The sequence below is a fragment of the Acanthopagrus latus genome, chromosome 21 (genome assembly GCF_904848185.1).
Source record: "Acanthopagrus latus isolate v.2019 chromosome 21, fAcaLat1.1, whole genome shotgun sequence".
Taxonomy (NCBI): domain Eukaryota; kingdom Metazoa; phylum Chordata; class Actinopteri; order Spariformes; family Sparidae; genus Acanthopagrus; species Acanthopagrus latus.
In genome coordinates, this window is record NC_051059.1 from 22,059,864 (window position 1) to 22,080,297 (window position 20,434).

At 42.1% G+C, this 20,434-nt stretch overlaps 3 protein-coding genes across 4 annotated transcripts; 1 reads left to right on the forward strand and 2 right to left on the reverse strand.

The window, feature by feature from the left end:
• The first annotated feature begins 879 nt into the window (after window positions 1–879).
• ndufa13 (NADH:ubiquinone oxidoreductase subunit A13) lies at window positions 880–4,527 on the forward strand. The gene is made up of 5 exons (XM_037083462.1): window positions 880–1,037; window positions 3,523–3,601; window positions 3,685–3,756; window positions 3,877–3,946; window positions 4,298–4,527. The coding sequence occupies exons 1-5, from the start codon at window positions 944–946 to the stop codon at window positions 4,415–4,417; spliced, it is 435 nt and encodes a 144-aa protein (XP_036939357.1). The 5' UTR covers window positions 880–943; the 3' UTR covers window positions 4,418–4,527.
• Window positions 4,528–7,377: 2,850 nt separating this feature from the next.
• cirbpa (cold inducible RNA binding protein a) lies at window positions 7,378–10,998 on the reverse strand. 2 transcript variants are annotated; one of them, XM_037083461.1, is made up of 7 exons: window positions 10,844–10,998; window positions 9,933–10,043; window positions 9,676–9,782; window positions 9,261–9,375; window positions 8,993–9,143; window positions 8,827–8,885; window positions 7,378–8,298 (listed from the first exon to the last, which is right to left on the reverse strand). In XM_037083461.1, exons 2-7 carry the CDS (start codon window positions 10,030–10,032, stop codon window positions 8,285–8,287), a joined length of 546 nt encoding a protein of 181 aa, XP_036939356.1. In that variant the 5' UTR covers window positions 10,033–10,043; window positions 10,844–10,998; the 3' UTR covers window positions 7,378–8,284. The 2 variants fall into 2 exon arrangements, with proteins under 2 accessions (XP_036939356.1, XP_036939354.1); XM_037083459.1 differs by having other exon boundaries at window positions 9,240–9,375.
• Window positions 10,999–12,209: 1,211 nt separating this feature from the next.
• On the reverse strand, window positions 12,210–17,052 carry LOC119011862 (midnolin-like). The gene is made up of 7 exons (XM_037085297.1): window positions 16,585–17,052; window positions 16,383–16,470; window positions 16,228–16,290; window positions 14,028–14,537; window positions 13,762–13,867; window positions 13,150–13,398; window positions 12,210–12,833 (listed from the first exon to the last, which is right to left on the reverse strand). Exons 1-7 carry the CDS (start codon window positions 16,833–16,835, stop codon window positions 12,661–12,663), a joined length of 1,440 nt encoding a protein of 479 aa, XP_036941192.1. The 5' UTR covers window positions 16,836–17,052; the 3' UTR covers window positions 12,210–12,660.
• Between the last annotated feature and the right edge of the window lie 3,382 nt (window positions 17,053–20,434).

Consider the following 20,434-nt stretch of genomic DNA (forward strand, 5'->3'; position numbering starts at 1 on the left):
CAGCTTCTCCTAAAAGACTGAAATAGTTGGGGACTCGTTTTAAAATGTAAAAAAATTAAATTAAATTAAATAAAACAACTGAAGAAAACATCAATTGTCTTCATAATCTTCACCCAAGTCTCTGGAGGCCTGAAGACCCCAAATGGATTTGAAAAGACGTCATTTACACCCCTGACAGTCAAGCTCTCCAGATGAGGTACGCTAATGCTTTTACTCTGGCAGCTAAAGTTAGGAATTCCACTTTGAAATGGGTGTAAATATTGTCTTTGCAAATCCATTTTGGATCTGCGGTCTCCCGTAGACATGGGACACGCTGGACAAGCTTTGGAAAAGATTTGATGTTTACTTTTCGGTTGTTTTTTCTCTTTTAAAAATAAGTCTCCATCTACTTCAGCTGTTTGAAAAATGCTGCAATGCTAATAAACCTTCACTTGACTACATCAGCCTGAGGTTGATTAGTTTGTGTATTCAGTTATGGAAAACATAAATATTTCTAAGTTTGTATTATCACCTCATGAATATTGTACATGTTAAAATTCTGAGTTTGAATTTCTGCACCAAAACTACATAGTGCTTAAAAAAAAAACCTACACTGCAACAATAACATTCATTTAACAAAATAAAAGCAAAATAAAATGATGCTCACTATGATAGTTGATGTTTTAAGTCTACAGCATGGAACAGATTAAAACACCATTAAACTACACACAGTATGTCTTAATGTTGAGTTTAATTGTAATCTCGTTAATAATAATAATTAGAAAATGCTAAAAACAGCTGGTTTGGTTCTTTAAAACAGGCTTTCAAATGCCTTAACATGCATGAACAGCCCTCATCCGGACACGTGGGGGCGGTAGTTCAACCCGGAAGCGTCTGTCTGCACTACAGAGGAAGCGTGCGTGAAGTGACGTCACCGGCGTGTTGTGGGGAAGGCTGGAGGAAGATGGCGGGGTCCAAGGTGAAGCAGGACATGCCTCCTCCGGGAGGCTATGCTTCGTTTGACTATAAGAGAAATCTCCCGAAACGAGCACTCTCTGGTACTTCACACCACACACTCATCTGCCGAAACCCGACGCACACGTTAACAAACACGCGCAGCTAACGTGACAGTTGACAGTCACCAAACGGCGGCTAGCTAATGCTAACGGGTCACAGACACAGAAGCTAATGTAGAGAAATGAAAACGTTTGGGGGTTTTTGGTGGCACGTAGATGTATCCCTCGTCGTACTGATGAACAATCACTGTGTGTTCAGTAGAGTCACACGTTTAACTGGCAGCTGTCCAGACATTTGTGTGCCAGTTATTGTTGACAGAGCTGATAGCTAACATGCTAACACTGGCGGTTCACCGCATTCAGTCAAATATACAGTGTTCATGGTTCATAAGAGGGCTGATACTCTTGGGGAAAAAACTGAAACTAAGTGGTTAAAGCTGCTTGAAATGATAACCTCATTACCTTCATGGTAAATAGTTTTACATTGACCCAGTCAGTCGGTAGTATGCAAGGTCTACATGGCGACAGGTGTGTGTACCTCATCCTGCTGTAGGATAACCACAAGCTTTTGATTGTTTATAACCCAAAAACATCTGATTTATTATGATGAAGTTACATAATAATTTTGAGAACATGCACTCTGTCTAGATATGTAATTTACCAAAGCTGCAAGGGGCTAAAAAGTCTTAAAATGCTACTTGTAAGTAAGTGCTTGAATTTGCTTGATTGTTTTAAATGAATCTGAGAAATTCAGGCACTTTAGATTTTATCCACTACAGTTTATTCCACCAGCTTTAGTTTGGCATGGACAGTTTAGTTGCTGTGAATGACCTTAAACCCTTTGATTTGCCTGAAACTGGTGTTAAATCCGAGCCATCAGATTATGTGCAGTGCCTGTCAAAAACACACTAACAAACAAATATATTCTATACAGACTATTGCTAATTCAAAACATAGTGAGTCTCCATTTGTACTTGCTGCCTTTTAATGTGGGAGTGTATTGATGACAAACTGTTTGAGAGAGCAAAAGACACATTTAATTCGAAATGCAACATTTTAAAGTGCACTGACACAGATTTGAATGAGCAGGATTGGATTTGTGCACAAGGGAGGCAGTGATGGTGTAAATATATTATTCTAGCATGCAAGGTGAGGTTGTAACTACATGTGAGCCAGCAACAGTGATTCTTGTGATTGTCAAGTCCGCTGATGTTCAATTTTGGGAGTACATGGAAGTATACTGCTGGCAAGATTTAAATAGGAGTGGGGATTTCGGGTAACTCATGATATATTACAATTCACAAAAGCAAGCATTACTGTATTTTGCTGTATCACTATTTTGTCCTGCCTTTAGATTTTGAGCACTACTCAGTCAGCAGCTTCACATTTCATGGATTTTTGAGAGTTAAATCCGATCTAAGCATTCAATCCTTCTGCTCTGATGTAGCTTTCCAATTTTCTCAGGATGTTTCAGCAGTTTCTGAGCTGACTGGAGACTGCGAGAGGCATTTGCCAAATATTTATGACTAGGAAACTGCATGAGGTCAAATCCACGTCCTGAAATCAAGGTCATGTCTTTTCAAGCTCCTCTGTTCAGCACTGAACAGCCTGAGTGTGCAGGCAGGACTTTGATCATATCAAGCATGAGAATCCTTTTTGCTGGATGAATCAATCTGTTATGTTTACTTTGTCCTTTTTCACACAAAAATCTAAATCTGCTGTTATGAAGTCATGCACGCCTGTTCTCACAAAGTTGACTTGCAGTTTAATTAGCGTTCAGATTTGTTTTGTGTTCCCTGCAGAGTTTAGTCATCAGTATACTTCCAAACCCATGAGTTGAAAATTAAATAGAGCAAAGTGAAGGTTTTGGTGACAGTGTTGCCTTTTAACCACCAGGTGGAGACCAAGAGACGCACCGGCGTCTGTTATCTTAAAAAAACAATCTGAACATGTCAACATGGCTTAAATAACATTCTGTGAGAGCATTCCCGTGTGTGTTGGGTGACGAATTTGTTGCATGAGGCAACAAAAAAAACAAGCAGCGAATCCTCACACATGAGATCCTGAAACCATTACTGCTGCTGTGCTTTAACAAAACTTTGCACCCTTCATCGGATCCAGCAGGTTTTTACTGGCAGTGTTAATTCTTACGTTGGGTGTGTTGCTTACATTTATAGAGTGCCTTAACTGGCATTGTGATGTACGTCCATACCTACGTCAAACCAGTTTGAACAGTTTCTGGTATCTTTGTGCCTTAAAATGTAGGCCACAGTTCATCAAGAGACAGCTATGCAGCCATGAATTTCCTTATACACAGGTTACTACGTATTTATTTATTCTATTAAGATCAGTAACTAAGAACAACTTCAAATTTTCATTACCATTGTTGCTTATTTCAACAAATGCAGTGTTTATATCCAAAATGACTTCAGGTTAGGTGAATATGTTCAGACTGAGCTGACTATGTGGCCGAGTTGTGACTCCATAGCTCATATAAACTCTCACCAATCATTTCTGTAACCAACAGGATATAGCATGTTCGGTATAGGCATCGGCATCATGGTGTTCGGCTACTGGAGGCTTTTCAAGTGGAACAGAGAAAGAAGGTGAGACGAATCTTCCACTGATTTGAGTTTAAAGATAAAGGGTCAGGCCAGAGCTCGTGGTAATGTGTGTTTGTTCGTCGCAGGCGCCTGCAGATTGAGGATATGGAGGCCCGGATAGCTCTGATGCCCCTGCTGCAGGCAGAGCAAGACAGAAGGTATGAAGAAAAGAAAAGAAAAACCAAACAGACAAACGCACGTTTGATTCTTTTTTTTTTTTAATCTGATGGTTACTCTGTCCAGCTAGCTCTTAATGTAAGAGATGAATTTCCCCTCAGGACCTTACGAATGCTGAGGGAAAATCTAGAGGAGGAGGCGATTATCATGAAGGACGTTCCTGGTTGGAAGGTAAAGAAAAGACTGCATTGTAACATATGAGATGTTAAAATCATGTAGCTGCGATGATCTCAGCCCATTCGTACAGTTACATGGCTAATTAAATTGGAATTTAGTAATTAATTGTTTTTAAAGTGATATATCTGAGACATACAGTGGGGTGCAAATGTAGAAGACTAGTCAAGATACTGTTTTGTTCAAAGTGAAACAACACATACAATCACTCTATTAGTAATCATTGTAGCTGCCACACTTTGAATTATTTCATGTTTTTCTTTTTTGAGGGCAAAAACAGTTAGTCATCAATAACTTTGATCAGTGTCGCTGTATTAATGTGAAATGTGTCTTCAACACTTGGCGCAGGTCGGTGAGAGCGTCTTCCACACAGACCGCTGGGTCACCCCCATGTCAGAGGAGCTGTTCAACCTCCGGCCTAATGAGGAGCTTTTACAAAAGCGTTTCGGCTTCATGTGGTACGTGTAAAACACCAGCGCTACAAACCACCTTCCACAGCCAGAACCACGTGGACCTGATCCCCGGCTCAATTCAGCTTGTAAATGTTCAATATTAAAGTTTTTTTTGCCTGTACCTCATCCTCGATTATTTTGTGTCATTGTTCCAATGTGGATTGACAGAAATGTATTCATGTATTTGGTTAGTGAAGCTCCAAGTTAGTTGTCCTATATTTGTTTTATTCTTCTACACTTCGTGTAAGAGGCAGAAATAGTTCTTCTGACTTTGAGTTATGTTCATGGATTTCTTTTTGGATACACATGGGCATCTAAAGCAGTGGAGTGTGGTGCATTGTTATTAACCCTTCAATGCACAGTGTCAACCAAGAGGTGTTATCTTTGTGTCTCTTGATCATCAGACGACAAAAAAATAATCTACTGCTCATTCGGCCCAATGGGCAGATTATAACCTCCAGCATATTATGTCCACATGCAGGGACAAATGTATTTTTGGTCATAAAAAGAAATATTCTGGAAATTTAGATGAGAAATGGTGTTTTCACCTGTCTGGTTTCCTAAAAGGCCTTTCACACTACACATTAGCACAGGACCATACTTAACCACTGTACACACACGTTAACCACAGGTAATACTTACTTAGAGGCTATACAATTTACACTGCACCTCTATTAGCCCTGGGCAAAATGTCCATGGACACACACACCCTATATTTACATTTGGTGTTTAAACTAGCCTGTTTACTTGAGACCCTAATTTGAACTTTAACGGGAAAAACCTGCTTTGGAGCAGGAAGCACGCCATGGACAGTAGTCCACATTAGCACACTTTGAGACAGCCATGATTGTGCACGTGTGAAAGCTGTGTTAGCCTGAGGGCTAAACGCAGAGTGAAAAGCACTTAAGACTTTTTAAAAACCACTGGTGCATGATTTCCACTGCAGTGTGCAGACATGCACCTCATCTTGTAATTGAATTATTAATGCGACCCAGAGGTGCATAAAGGAGACAACATTTTTAACCATAATTGACATTTTAAAGTTTGAGTAGACCAGATTGAACAAAAGAAAAGCCAGTTTACAGATTTTTTACACAGCATGATTTCTCTTGGACTCAATGGAAGTGGGTCATTCAGTGTAAACACATCCAGAAATTATAACTTCTCCCAGTTCACATCATGGACCTTGCAAAAAATAAATAAAAATGTACTTTTTTCTGGATTGTGGATGACTTGTTACAAATTAGCTTACTGTTATCATTCTGCAAGATTAAAATACATGTGTCATGGTGTCCTATTATCTACCAAATCCAGTGAAAAATGGCATAATGTAAAAGGCATGTCAACATCTACACCATTAAGTCTGGGAAAATACATTAATATACACACACACCAGCTTAATCAATATCTAGCACCTGACTAAAATATTAAGGCATCTATAAAAAGAAAACAGTGAACATTTTGTAATCGTCACTTACCCACAATTTTATTTTTGAAATTGTGATTCAGAAAGGTTCAAACAGAACAATAGTGCTTTCAGACATGGTGACTTTAAAAAAAGTTCAGTCACTATGGGGCACAGGTCCGTTAACCTGCCCGTTCTCTTGAGTTGGATATCAAGGACTTTGGAAAGCAGCCCTTATATTTGAAAAATGTCTCTGGGGCAAGCCAACGTCTGACATTCAGAAAGGCCTTCAAACTTCTAGTGTAGCCACCGCTTACAGCCTCACCACTGCTACAGCACGTTGGACCTGGAGTGGAGCACAGAGATCGTCATCAGTTAGTTACATTTAAATTTACAAAACGAGGTATGATTGCATTACAGAAGTAAGACTCAAGCTTACCTGATTATGCATCTGCATCAATCACTGCCATTTGACGCCGCAAACTTTAGCCAAGAGAAGATCCAGTCAGGCCTCTGACAGTTCAATCTAAAGAGAAGGATTAAGAGATGGATTAAGCCTGGCAACCAATATCGGACACAAGTCACAATACAAATGCATGCAACCCTATTCATGAGTCTGAAACTCACCGCTTAGTCATAATAAGGGTACAAAGAGAAACTGAATAGTCTAAACACCGTGAACATCAATTAGGACTGCTGTGGGACATTATGGGAGCAAATTTTAGGACTAGTGCAGTGAACAGAAGTGGACACAATACTACCCACGACTTAGAGGCCAACGCTTCTGTTTTTTTGGTGGACTCAGGTGGAACACTACAATCCAGAGGAGCTTCATAGAAACAAATTTCTCAATGGACTTCTCTATGAATCAGAATCGGGGGAAGGGGCCATGGCATGTTGTAGGCGACATCTGAAGCAGAGGACTAAACACGGCTAACTTGAAGGTATTCATGGAAACAATGAGAACTGAGTTTGAAGGATGTGAGCAAAGCAAAAGGAGATTTTTACCTCACGTGCATTGGCCTACTTTCTCCACATATGACCTAGGCAAGAGAGCAGCTTTCATCTCTGATGAGCACTTGTTGGTAGGCGCAACACTTCACTCTCCAAGGACTTGTAGGTTTTTGAAGTAGCTGACCTCTTGAACGTAATGAAGCATTAACATGACCAGACACCAGCTGATGTTTTCCCAGCATTTCCATGCGCCACTTTTTAGGGGCTTATTGTTCAAGACCTCACTAGGTTTGATCTCAATTCACTAGGAAAAACTTGACTGTTAATACATTTGGACAATTGATGGTTTTGAGACCTGAACAGGAGTCACTGGGCCAAAAACCATCTTTAGTTTTAAAGTTTTTAAGAAACCAGACAGGCAGCTTGTCAAATCAAGTGGACTTTTAAAACCCAATTGCAGCTTATCCCACTATCTAGTGAACCAACTAAACCGCCAATTTATAATTGCCCTCCTAAAGAAATCCATGTGTAATTTCAATGATTCGACTAGTGACTTGGTTCACACGCAGCATTAAAACTTCCCCATGCGTTAGTTTTGAAAGGCAAAAGAATCAAGATTATTTTCCACAGTCTGTTTAATAGGCTCCATGAAGCCAAACTGACAAAGAAAAAAAAATGTTGATCATACAAAGAACATAAAGTACAAAACTGTTCCCGGTTGAGATTTTACTTTGGGGAAACGAAGTTACATTTTTTTCGATCACTTAAACAAGATTAGTCCATTTTACAGCACATTTAAAATGCAGATGTTGAGCAGAGCACAGCAGATACCTTGGACAGACTTCATGAACAGCCGGCCACTTCGGAGGTGTAGTTCACCAGTCTGAAAGGAATTCACTCTTTTGGGAAATTGAACACACAGGAGCCTCAGCTAAACTAAGTTTTTAATAGTAAAAAGGAATTTAGCACAAATCCCCAAAAGCCTATTAATAAGCTCCCTTTCCTCACTCAGTTTAAAACCTGGCAAGAGGTAGGTCAGTCGAAGACTGAAGGGGAAATAAGGAAAAAACAAAAAACAAGCCCCATCGGATCTCAGTATAAAAATAAACAAAAACTAAAACAAAAAAAGGAATCAAAAATCAGGAAACACTTTAACGTGCTGGACAGTAAGTCGACAGCGATGGTAGTGGCCGTTCAACGAAAAGCCATGTGGAGAGCCGTTGTTTGATCCCCAGATTGGGACTTGAGTAATAATCAGATTATACAGATGCCTTTAGTTAACAAACGATCTTTGAGGAATCAAGATGCCCAATTGAGCAAGGCAAGAGTCTTGAACTGTAATTTGTAACATGGTTTGTTAAGGAATGACCAAAACTCATGGCTACATTTTTTTTTTTTAAGATGCTTGAGCTACTACAACAGAACTACAAAACTAAGGTCAGCAATAACACGTGGACATTTTTCTTGAGGAGCGCATCTTTGAAATACAGCCAGCCAAGTGATGATCTTGAATCAGGGAGATGTTTACTCGTGTGCAGCTGAGGATAAGAAGTGGGCACACAGGTAAAGACACTGAAAGTTCCAACACTGGAGTTTCACAATATCCCCTCAACCCACCAGACAGTCCAAAAACCCTCCCTCAGTTTTTGCATACGGGGCTCCATCAGCTTAGATATCATCAGAACAACAGTCAGCATTTCAGTGTTTGCCAGCCTCTTTATCAGAGTGGGGCAGCGGGGCTAGCAAAATTTGGCAACCGTGTACAGAGAGGCATCAACTAGGGCTCGGGTACAAAACTTTAGGGGCATACATGATACAAGTTCTCATATGTTGGGGCTGTGAAATGGTTTTAAATCAATTCAGTGTTGACGCCTGGTGGGATTATGTTTGTATAAATCTACCATATCCAACTAAATCTATTTTTTCAGTATTTTTTTTTAATTGTGCAATTTCTCATTAAACTAATTTTAGTGTAATCTGTTGGTGTCTACATGCAGGTTAAAATTTGAAACTAAACAGCCCCAACATAGGACTACACAAACATAAGTGCAATCATTCATGCTTACCATAGCCGTCATATCCGTCACGGTATGATCCAGAGCGCTCGCTGTATCCACCCTGACCCCTGGAAAAGGCAAAAATTTTGCATCAATGAAGTGTATATTTAAAAAAAAAATAAAATTACACAGGCAACTTAGTTGGAAGTCTCAGCATTAGATTAATTACACTTACCTATTGTCTCTGTAGCCGCCGCCGCCTCCTGAGGAATATCCTCCACTCCTGTATCCACCGCCGCCGCCACCTCCAAAGCTCCTGCCCTCACCTCCGAAGCCCCTATCACCGTAACTCCTGTCACCATAACTCCTGTCACCGTTGTAACCACCTATAATAGCAGGATAGTAGAGACATCACAAGTGAAAGAAATGAAAGAATTAACAATTGAACCACTCCATTCACAGTCCAGACATTCGGTTTTCACCTCTGGAATAACCACGCCCACCTCGCCCCCTTGATCCACTGAATCTTCCACCTCCGCGTCCACCTGCCTGGAAACCTCCTCTGGAACGACCACCCTTTCCTGCCTCATCCACGCGAATAGCCCGGCCATCTAGAGACTGGAACACAAAGTGATTTAGCATTCCTGGGAGAACACACATTATAAATGCACTGCTTGCAACTTAAGACAAAATAGGTTAAAATCCAAGGCAAAATTTACAATTTGACCAATTGCATATATGCACTTAAATCTCCACATGAGTTGTGAGCAAGTGTAACAGGGAAGTACATCAACTCATCCCCCATATGCAAAGCACGCTTGAGCTCAGACACGTGATTTGACAAAATATTCAAATGACTATAAAAAGCACAAAAAGGATGAAAATGAATATAAAACCGTGAATGCATTGTTCATTTACCTTGCCGTTCATTGCGTTCATGGCGTCTTTAGCGTCATCTGCATTGTCGTATTTCACGAAGCCGAACCCGCGAGATCTCCCCGTCTCTTTGTCTCTGATCACATCCACTAATGGAGGGAAAGAAAGGTCATTTCGAGAAAACGTGCGAACAAAAACAGCGACGTTCTCAAATCAGCTTCGTGTTTCCCAACAATGATTCAAAACAGAAAAAAAAAAAAAATATGTATATAAAAGCAGAGAAGATGCGGGGGACCAACCTTTTTCGATGGTTCCGTATTTGCCGAAGGCCGCAGCCAGAGACTCCTCGTTGGTCTCGAAACTCAGCCCTCCGATAAACAGTTTACCCTCGTCCGACATCTTTAGTGTAGCTGAACACACAAATCAACGCCATGTTATTAAAAAAATAATCCTATACAAACGCATGTAGAAATCATTGAACAAGGCGATTCCTCTCGTGGTGCACATCGTGGGTGCACGCTGAGCGAAAAGTAGGTCACCGGTCCCGTTATGTGAGCGGGGCTGCATCGATCTGCGCAATTCGTAAAAAACCAAAAAATATATATAATTTTCTAGGTTTGCTAGCAATATTTAATAAATTGTACTCATCGTATAGCTAAAATATTCTCCAAATAAATACTTTCCATGAATAAAGAGGCCTTTGTTGGCTGAGCGTCGAGCCCAGGCCTGAGGCCTACAAACGTGGTTTGAATAGCGGATTAGCTAACGTTAGCAATCATTTTTCCTCCCAGCGCCATTTTGTAGCACCGAGCTTCAGGTCCGCACTTTTGTTTCGCCGACCGACTTAGCGGTTAGCTACGTGTGCGCCGGGATGTCTTCTTCTCCGCGTTACATAAGTGTTCGCTTACAATCAGAATCAGACACTAAAAACGCTTTTACACGATGATGTTTCGCTTACCGGCGAAACGGTCCAGGTGCAAGGGGTTTTAAGCGCGGTTTTTTAAAATTGTTAATACTGCTATATAAAAAAAAGATAAAAACCGTTACGCTAGAAAGCATCTTCGGAAAACGTAGGATATCTGATCTAAGAAGGTTAACAGCATTCGTTTTAAGCAAGCCTATACACACACAGAGATGCAACTAAACGAGTATTAGGAAGTCAAAGCGTTTTTAAATTAGAAAAAAAAAAAAACTGTAAAAGAGAAATTACCTTTCCCTCCGGGAGGTATCGACCAGAAGAGGAGCGGAGCTGCAGAGCGAATGAGAAGGAGCGATGCCGCGCTCCTCCTTTCAAGGCTGTGTGAGGCGACTTCTTCTTCTACGGTTTATTGCAGGTTCACTGTTGGGACACAGCGCCACCTGTGCTGTCCCGGTCGGTACTGCACCACGGCCTTTGAATCCCGCCGTGGAGGTTTTAGTATTCTCTGAATGTGTGCCTGTGACTTCATGGCCATGGAGGACCGCAAGAGTCACGGAAATATTGATTATGCATTTAACTAATTGTACAGCAAATACTGGCATTAATACATCTGTTAGTCTTTTTATCTATGACTGAAAACAAAGTTAGTCGCTGTTTGATAATTTAATGGGAAATAACATGAGGAATTATAAATAGTAGTTACAAATGAGCTGTTAATCCATCAATAAATAGTTATCAGTAACATCATTAGGCATCCTTGGGTACCCTGAAAGGCGCTATATAAATAAAATATATTATTATTATTATTATTATGAGTTACTCAACTGTACACTGACAACCTATCCCAATTTCAATTCAAGATGTCACACTTAAATTTGTTTATTTCAATAGAACCTTCTTTACGGACAGAGTTCGATAAGAACTCCAGTAGAGAGAGCACTCAACACTCAGCAACAGTCTTCTGCTTTTTGACTGTACTTTAAACACGAGACAGACTGAAAGTTGTGAAACTGAAATTAGTCTTGGGAAGGAGTAAACGTCTTTAATGGCCTGCAGTTTCATGTCTCACTGTCCATCAATATAAACATTAACGGTGATTATTTTGCCCGTTGTGCTTTTTTGTGTGCAGAAGTTTGCGATATAAATGTTGAGTTGTGAACTTTAGAGATGCTGGTAGGCAGATTTTGTTAACTTGTTATCGTTTGTGATCTGGTGCATGTTTTTATACTATATTAAAACCTGCTTGCTTCCGTCTGGGATTTCTACAAGTGGAACAATCCTGCATTAAGTGAAACTCATCTGTATTTGTTTGCACGCCCACAAACGGCAGTCACAGACAGAACAAATGTATCTTGTAGTACGAGCTGCACACAGACTTAATGAAATCACCTTTAGCTCAGAAAAAACCAACTAATGCTGCTGCAGAGACCCTGAACCAAACCTCATGAGTCATTCAGCACATTACGTTGGTGATTTCAAACTTTCACTTCAGCTCACTTTTTCCAGACTGAGCAATAGAAACTGTGAGAGCATCTTCCTCCTTCAAATCACTGCTTTTTCAGCTGCCAGGTGTGCATGTCTGACCATGTCAATGTCATGCCTATGCCTGAACGAGGAAAAAAAAAAGAAATCAGGAATGACAGAGAGACATCACAGGGTCTTTAAACATTTGTTGAAGGTTTTTATTCTTTGCATATTTTTTTTTCCTTCTTTCTGTTTACAATGTTTATATTGCATAAGTAAAACATTTTAGAGGAGCATCTCCTGCACAGAACAAAACATACAGTTAACATTCAAGACACATACAGTTAAGGCATTAAAATACATACAGACAGTCTTTGTACAAAACACCGAGATGCAGAACATGAAAATGTACATCGAAACCTTTTGTGACGGGCTACATGACAGTGAGAGCCATTGTGTTACATGACATAACATGTTGAATACAGTGACGGCCACAGAAATCTGACACTTCTCTTTGCTGCATCTACTCCTCAAGGCCAGATATCAGCTCCGGCCTGCAGTATACATAGTTCCATGAGGCAGCCTCGCTCAGTAAAGAGCTACCACTTCTATCACAGTGGGTGGATCTTTCTCCGTCCAGGAGACTAAGGACGATGGTGACGGTGCTGGTATGGGTGAGACGTTTGCGAGTGGTGCCAGTTCTTGCGAGTCCGCCTGCGAAGACGCCTCTGGTGCATCAAAAACTGCAGCCGCTCCAGCTTACTGTGCAATGCTTGATTCTCCTGTGTGGAAGAGTGGAGGGGTCGGCTCTCCTTACCTGCAGGAGAGGGGAGGAAGAGCATGTTAGACTGTCCTGAATAATTCATTTTGGGTTTTTTTTTGTGAAGAGTGAAATGAGGAGAGAAGCAGCCTCTGTTCACTGAGTCTCTATGGAAGACTTTAATGATACAGCCAGGCAAAATATTTGACAAATGGGAGTAAAGAGACATTAAAGAACACACATTGTGCTTTTTTTTATACATGAAAGTATCTAAAATGACAATTCAAAGGGTCTATGTGCATAAGGAACCCCAGAAAAACTGAGAATAAATCAAAAGAGAAGGTAATCAACAGGTCAGAATGACGACGCTCACCTGGAGTTTTGCCGAGGTGCTCGGTCCTCTGGTCCACCAGTGTTTGGCTGCTGGCTTTGTTCTGCTCCTCTGCTGTAGGCAGCTGGCTGACTGCAGGGTTTGAAGCAGGACAGTGGAGCTGGGAGAGGGTGCGTGGAGCCCCCTGGTGGTGGCAGGCAGCTCTGAGCAAGTCGTTGAGGATCTGGAGAATGATGGTGATGCCGCTCCGAGGATGACTGATGCCGGTCTGACTGCAAGGGGCCAGAGTGCCTGATGGGAAGAGAGGGAAGAGAGCAGCGGAAAATGAGAGAGGGGGAGATGGAGAAGAGTGGATGAGTAAGAGACTGAAATTGCAGACATTAGAGCTACAACAATTAGTATTAATTGGGTCTATTTTAAATGCTACTATCTTGATAATTGATCATTTTAGTTGTCACTGGTTTCAGCTGCTTTTCTTGCACTGAATATATTTAGGTTTTAATGATCAGAGTAAAATAGTAGAATAAAACAAGCAGTCTGATTGTTACACCTCCCTGGACTATGGGACATTTTCTTAATTCAACTCATCACAAACTGATGGAGTCCATTTGTGTTGCTGTGTTGTCTTCAGGCCTCTGCCGCTCACACACTTACCAGAGAAAGTCCCGGAGAAGACGCCCGGAGAGTGGTTCACAAAGCTTTCTATGACTGCTCCTGGCTGCTTGCAAGGTTCTGCAGTGGATGAGGCATGAGTGTCACTCTGTAAAACAAGGGGAACAATTAAAACCTGGGATTTTGAACTCTGAAATGGTTATTTTACAAAAGCATCCCAATATATGGTGGTGATCAATCAGGGAAATTCCAATTATGGAAAGAAAATGTTGTGATTGTGGATTGAGAGCTGAGTATAAAAGGCTGACCTCTCTGAAGGTTGAGGCTGGCACTGGGCTCCTGGGTCCAGGAATGGAGCCTGTGGGAGTAGCTGAACAGACCGGTGTGGCTGCTTGCCGAGGAGAGCTGGGATGTGGACAACCAGTCGGCAAAGTTGGGGCTGAAATCCTGTCAGAAGATGTGTGTGTGGAGTGGGGAGGACTGGACTGATGTGGAGATGAGTGAGGATGGCAGCTCACAGCAGGAGCAGAGGCGGGAGCTGTCGAGTCAGAGGAAGTTCTTGCCGTTTGAGATCTAATTTGGACTGAGGATGTAGAGTCAGAGGAGTCCGGGGCTGTAGTGGAGGTTTGGGAAAAAGAGTCAGGGTGGCTCATCCTGTCTGCAGTGGGCAGACACGTTCTGCTTCCAGCTCTGAAGTCCTGGTGCTGCTGCAGGTCCGCCACGTTCTGTGCAGACAGCTGGAGCTGAACGTACATCACATGGGCGCCGACTCCGAGGTTGATGGTCAGAGGTGAGCGCCCAGACAGGAAGTCACTGATCTGTCAGGAACAAAAACAAATACATTTACAATCCTTAAGACGTCATCCCTGGTTAATTTGGAGACACCTGTGGTTACCATGGTAACAGTGAGCTCAGATTTGAGCAACTGGTGCATCTGTAACTCTCGTTATTTGAATGCAGATCAGATTCATCATGGATGAGCTGGATCACATGTGTGCATTGTGTCTGATGAACTACTCCTCTGTAGGCAAACTGTGTGACTGGAATGGCGTACCCCGCCAGAAACGATTCAAACGGCCATATAGACGGATAACGTAAGTAAAGAAAGTAGATTTGGTGAATGAATGGCTTCTACAGAGACTAGTGCCTAACATACACAGTGAGGTTTGATATGAAATCCACTGATAAGACATTCAATAACATCTATTGTATTCTATATTTGTACAGCTTTAAAATGCAGTTTTTAGCATAACATGTCACTGAAAATATACATCCTGCTAGCTGAACATAAGATAGATAGATAGATAGATAGATAGATAGATAGATAGATAGATAGATAGATAGATAGATAGATAGATAGATAGATAGATAGATAGAAAGATAGATAGATACTTTATTGATCCCGGAGGAAATTCAAGACTATCAATAACTATCAGTATAAACCCTGCACGTCATGTATATATCATGTACGTTTAAAATGTAAATACTCCATCCACACTATTTCTTTTTTTGCACTAACTGCATTGCTTCTTTACACAATTTTATTTGGACTATTCACTTCCAAAATCATGTAGTTTTAATAGTATGGGCTTTTGGGGATTTTAACATAATGTATAAGTGCCTGTCTCCTTCGCACATGCTACTGTATAGCCCAAATTCTCACTCCAAGCTGATAGAAAACAGCATGATATCAGAGTGACCGCTAACTGCTGCTAACTGTAGCTGTCATTAGCCAGCTCGCTCAGTCAGCTGTGCAGCTGGTGGTCTGGACTGAGAGCTTGGGGGCAGGCGGGCTGCAGTGTTTACACCACTTGCTTAGGAGTTTTGTCCTGGGAAAAGCCAGCAGGTACGTCTTTAATAATTCCCACTGAACTTTATCTCTTCAGTTTTTATTGCTGTTCCTCGCTGTATGTCAGTTTCTGTGAAGCACACTGAGCAATGAAATCTGTAGTTAAATTATTTGTATGTGTGAACACACGCTGCCAATCCAGTCTGATTCTGAAAAAACCTTGAGGATTATAACTTTAGATTATCTTTGGGTCACAGCACAGCAGCTTGTGTGTGTGTGTGTGTGTGTGTGTGACTGTCAGATATGGTGTGTGTTTCCGTTTTTCTCAGGACAGTGATGCCATGCTGTTGCATGTGTGTGCATGCTTTACTTCATACTTCAAAACAAAGGACATGTGGGACTGTGTTTTGCCCATAACAGCTGATTCACACATAGTTCACTTTCTAGTGAAATCCACGTTTCTTTTACTTTCGTTCATCAGAAATGAGGGCTGACGTTTTCTCTTTAATGGAATACTTTTGTACCGAGCACGTCAAACATTACAACATCCCACAGGACATGGGCCAGCCTACGTCAGGAAATATGTGGAAAACAAACACCGGCACATAGTTTAAACACTCCAGGAATTTGTTCCCCTCATCTCATTAATCCAGCCAACTAATGTGTGTGTGTATATATATATATATATATATATATATATATAAAAATCAAACTCTTACCTGCACTTCTGTTAAACTTTCCAAAACGTCCATCATGGTTCTCTCAGCTCTGACAGTGGAACACTGTGACAGTAAACACAGACAGTTCTTAACACCAAGTCAGAGTGATTAAATGTGTTTTCAAACCACTTTAAAATCTGCATCAGTTGACTTACTACTAAACCAGCTTCGATGACAGGTACCAGGGTCAGTTTGCTGCCATCTGCTACACCCAGGTCCAACAGCCTGCCTGCAGTCAGCTGCCTGCCACACATCCAGTGTACACTCAGAATACATTCACTACATTATGGGCTACTAAGGTACTTAATGTGTTTGAGTCTCAGGAAATGAATATATATGTAAAATAACACAACTCACCTGTCTCTGTACAGGAGGACGATTCTGTCAGTTTGCAGTCTGAGTTTTTGGGAGACATGCGTCCTCAGTCCCTCCACAGTCTCTCCCCGGGGGACAGTGAGCTCCACCGGGCTGCCGGTGGTGGAGATGACGGACAGACGCATGGTGGGCTGATTGGTGGAGGCTCCCTCCCCGCAGCATGCAGACCTGCCCGGGGTGAAGCTACAGAGGCCCCGCTGCTGCTGCTGCTGCTGCTGCTGCTGCTGCTCCATACAAGCTGACTTACTGTGAACTGTCCGAGTAAAAATAATCAGATTCTGGTCGTCAGATTGAATTTAACTTGTTGTTCTCGCTCCTCATTCCTGAGTGAAAGAGTGTCGACGCTTCTCTAAACACTCCGGAGTTCAGATGACAGATCGCTTCACTCTCAGCAGCCGGTGCTGGTTCCTCTTTCCCACCGTGACAGTCGCAGCTCTACTCCACCGAGTGTAGATCACCGCGTCACGGCAGAGGAGCAGGCCCCGCCCACCGCGACACGCAGCCAATCAGCGGGAGCTCCGACACCGGCTCCGCCTGTGGCGACCAATCAGGACGCGCGCTTCCTCTCAGGTCTCCACACTGTTTAGTAGCTCGCTCACCATTCATAACTGATGCAATCTGCACAGCTCCACTATGGTTTGTACAGAATGTCAAAAGAGACCCACTGCAGTGTTATTTTAATATGTTGTAAATGATTAGTCACCTGATTGAAGGCTTCCAGAGATAAATCACAGTACGATACACACTTTTGACGTGTAAAAAAGGAGGTGCAGGCGTGACATTTTAACATCAACCACCCACAGATCTGTATTTGTGTGACTATAAAGGGTTGCACACATTAAAATGTGTTTACAGGTCTTGCAGAGTGCAACTGTCAATGTGAAAAAAGTAGCTGAAAGCCTTTTGTGGTCACAGAGGAAGCGGCATGTAATCTGATAAACTGCCTCCGCAGCCAGTGGTTTACGTTTTCGAAGGTTTTGCACCAGGTTTTGAAAAAGCAGTCTACTAGTTTTACATGACACTCCTACATCACTGTTGGACTCATTATTGACAGTTTAAAAACAAAAAATGATCTTTATCAGGGCAGCAGAACCGGATATAAACCTTCCTTTTTTGCCTATATAGTCCCCACAGTGCGGTCTAGCTGTGACATCACTGGAGGCAGTTTATCAGATTAAATGCAGCTCTCTCTGGAGACACAAAAGGTTTTATATGACTCTTTTCACATATGCAGTAGTACTCCCCACGACGTGTAATCTCTCTTTGATATGCAAAATAGGTGCAGTTGCCCTTTAAGTGTGAAACTATAAGTTTCCACTGCAAAAACTCAAAATCTGACAACATGTGTTTGTCTATTACTAGTCAAAAATACCTCATTAAACCCAATATTGTTGATAATATAGGGAGATGAATGTGACTTGGATTTAGACAGTCTTCACTTGGTTCCATCTGTAGATTTTTTTTTTTACACATTACAGGCAAGAAACATCTTATATTCATGTTTTTTCACAGATTATTTTAGGGGAACTTTTCTCAGCATGATGAGAAAACCAGCATAAGCAGACCTTTATTCTGTATTTTATCAAATAAATAATACCTTTCCCTCCATTAAGGTCTAAAGATAGACAAGATCATATGTGGTGCAGATTTTAAAGCCCTCAGAGACAATTATGTGATTTTGTGCTGCGTGAATTAAACGGGATTGACTTTTAATCACAAACTGTGCAGTTTAAAAAGCATCGAAAACTGCCATTTGATATAAAATGTGATGTCCAGCGTGTTCTGCAGTCCTGCACATGTTTGGTGCAAAGAACAGCTTGCGGATTTTTCTACACAAAGAAGTCCTGGAGCCGAGTCAAGCTCAGAATCACAACTTGGAATACAAAATATGCTTTAAAAAAGAAGAGCAAATACAGTGTGTTTGGAGAGGCTTTAAAGAGTACTCTCAGTCATTCTTTCTGTGGTCGCTGAAACAGCTCTCCCAGCATGCACCAGGCTGCAGGGAAACACCCTGACCAGTCCATCACACGCACATCTGTGGATGCTGCTGCGTGGGAGGAGGGGTTCACAGGCAGCCACTTCTCTTTGTGCTCTGCGGTGCTTTTCATCCTCGGCTGTTTAGTATTCGTGTCCCACCTCTGCTGGTCCTCCACACAGCGGGCTCTCGGGCTGCACCTGTCACATGATGCACGGTGGAGAAGCTCGGAGTAAAGTGACGTAGGGAGCCGGGGAGGGCAGAGAAATGCAGCTAATGTGTGTCTCCTAACGGTGGCTAAATATAACTACACCCACTACACCCCCCCACTTTTTCTCCCAGTCTGCGTCACTCCACTCCCGTATCGCCTACCTCCCTCGCCTTCCTCACCCCACCCCCACACTCACTCCTCTACACTCCACTCTCCTAAAAGCAGACATGTTTGTCTCATTGTGTCTGAAAACTGGTGCAGAAAAACAGCAGTCCGTGCATCTTCACCTTGTTTTTGTTCCTTTCCCTTCGCACGGCTGTTTCGACATTGTCCCCTCAGTTTGTTTCCATCATGCTTCATCAGATTCAGGCTCTAGAAATATGAGCGATATCCTTTAGATTGCTATCACAGCAATCATAATCTCAACAGGAATCCCTCACTGAACTCTGCCTCTCTCCTTTTTAGGTTACTTGGTGAACTCAGTGTCCTTGTCAGATTTTGATGGGGATCCTCCCCCGCTCTCCCCCCCTCACACACACACACACACGGCTCCCCAACATTTCCATGGCAGCATATCACTCCCAACGTCTCACCGAGACGAGGGAGAGAGGGAGAGGAGGCTGCTTTGAATTCTTCGGGCATCGCTGAGAACAATTCCACAGGATGTCCTGCTCTCCAGAGCATGGACAGACGCAGCTCTGACGTCAGCCATGCAGGAACACACACACACACACACACACACACACTAACACACACACAGCGTTCACCCTCTCCTCCACATTCCTCCTACCCCCCTACACAGCCTCTCTTGGCATCATTTCCCAGATGTTTCAATCTTCTGGCATGTTGCACCTTAGAGTCACTGGAATTCCAGGGATTAAAAAACAGTTGTATTCGAGGAAACTGTCCTGAAGATTTCACCAGAAAATCGTGCATGACGGGAATGCAGAGACACAAACGGAGGGGAGCGTGTGCGATACCTTCACTGATCTTAAATGTATTTGTGTTCATTCTGCTAAATGGGATGAAAAGCCTGGAAAAGCACAGCAGATCCCGAAGTACTTCATATTTATTGTCGACTGTTTATTTTTATTGGGACAAGTTGCATCATGGCCACATACCGCAGCAGTTTATAACCTCGGGCCTCGTCCTCGTCTGGCACGATACACAAAAACGCAACAGGAAAATACATAGAAAGCAACACAAGCATCAGATGGTTGATGACTACATGATCAGTCGCCCTTCAAAAGCTTCAAAAGCTTCAACTTGATCTCATTTCTTAATTCCCCAAATAGAGGAAGATGTCCGTCCAAAGGAGGGTTTACAAAAGGACGTCGTACAGTTCCTCATCCTCACCTCGAGCCACTCAGAGATCCTGACAGGTACCAGGGTGCAACTACATTACCGTACACCTCATGAGATGAATGATTTTAATCACAGGAAGTGTAATAAATGAATCAAATTTTAATTATTTTGTTTCTCAAGATTATGGACGTTTATCAGCTTCCTGATAAAATTCCATTGCAACAATTTAAAGCAGAGAATAAATAACATTCTTCCTCTTACAGGTTAAAAGTTGGATTCATAAATTATAAATCTCACCTTGACTTGACTCAGTGATGTGACCAGGAGCTTAAAATTCTCAG

Bases quoted from the DNA above. Each gene is read 5' to 3' on its own strand.
- LOC119011862 (XM_037085297.1), bottom strand. From the start codon at position 16,835: ATGGAGCAGCAGCAGCAGCAGCAGCAGCAGCAGCAGCGGGGCCTCTGT. The intron at 13,868-14,027 runs GTCAGCCTTTTA...CTTGTTTTACAG, and splicing joins CAGCCTCAACCTTCAGAGAG to AGTGACACTCATGCCTCATC. The intron at 12,834-13,149 runs GTGAGCGTCGTC...CCTCTCCTGCAG, and splicing joins GCACCTCGGCAAAACTCCAG to GTAAGGAGAGCCGACCCCTC.
- cirbpa (XM_037083459.1), bottom strand. From the start codon at position 10,032: ATGTCGGACGAGGGTAAACTGTTTATCGGAGGGCTGAGTTTCGAGACC. The intron at 9,376-9,675 runs GTAAATGAACAA...TTTGTGTTCCAG, and splicing joins TGAACGCAATGAACGGCAAG to TCTCTAGATGGCCGGGCTAT. The intron at 9,144-9,239 runs GTGAAAACCGAA...CTGCTATTATAG, and splicing joins TGGGCGTGGTTATTCCAGAG to GTGGTTACAACGGTGACAGG.
- ndufa13 (XM_037083462.1), top strand. From the start codon at position 944: ATGGCGGGGTCCAAGGTGAAGCAGGACATGCCTCCTCCGGGAGGCTAT. The intron at 1,038-3,522 runs GTACTTCACACC...TGTAACCAACAG, and splicing joins CCCGAAACGAGCACTCTCTG to GATATAGCATGTTCGGTATA. The intron at 3,757-3,876 runs GTATGAAGAAAA...ATTTCCCCTCAG, and splicing joins CAGGCAGAGCAAGACAGAAG to GACCTTACGAATGCTGAGGG.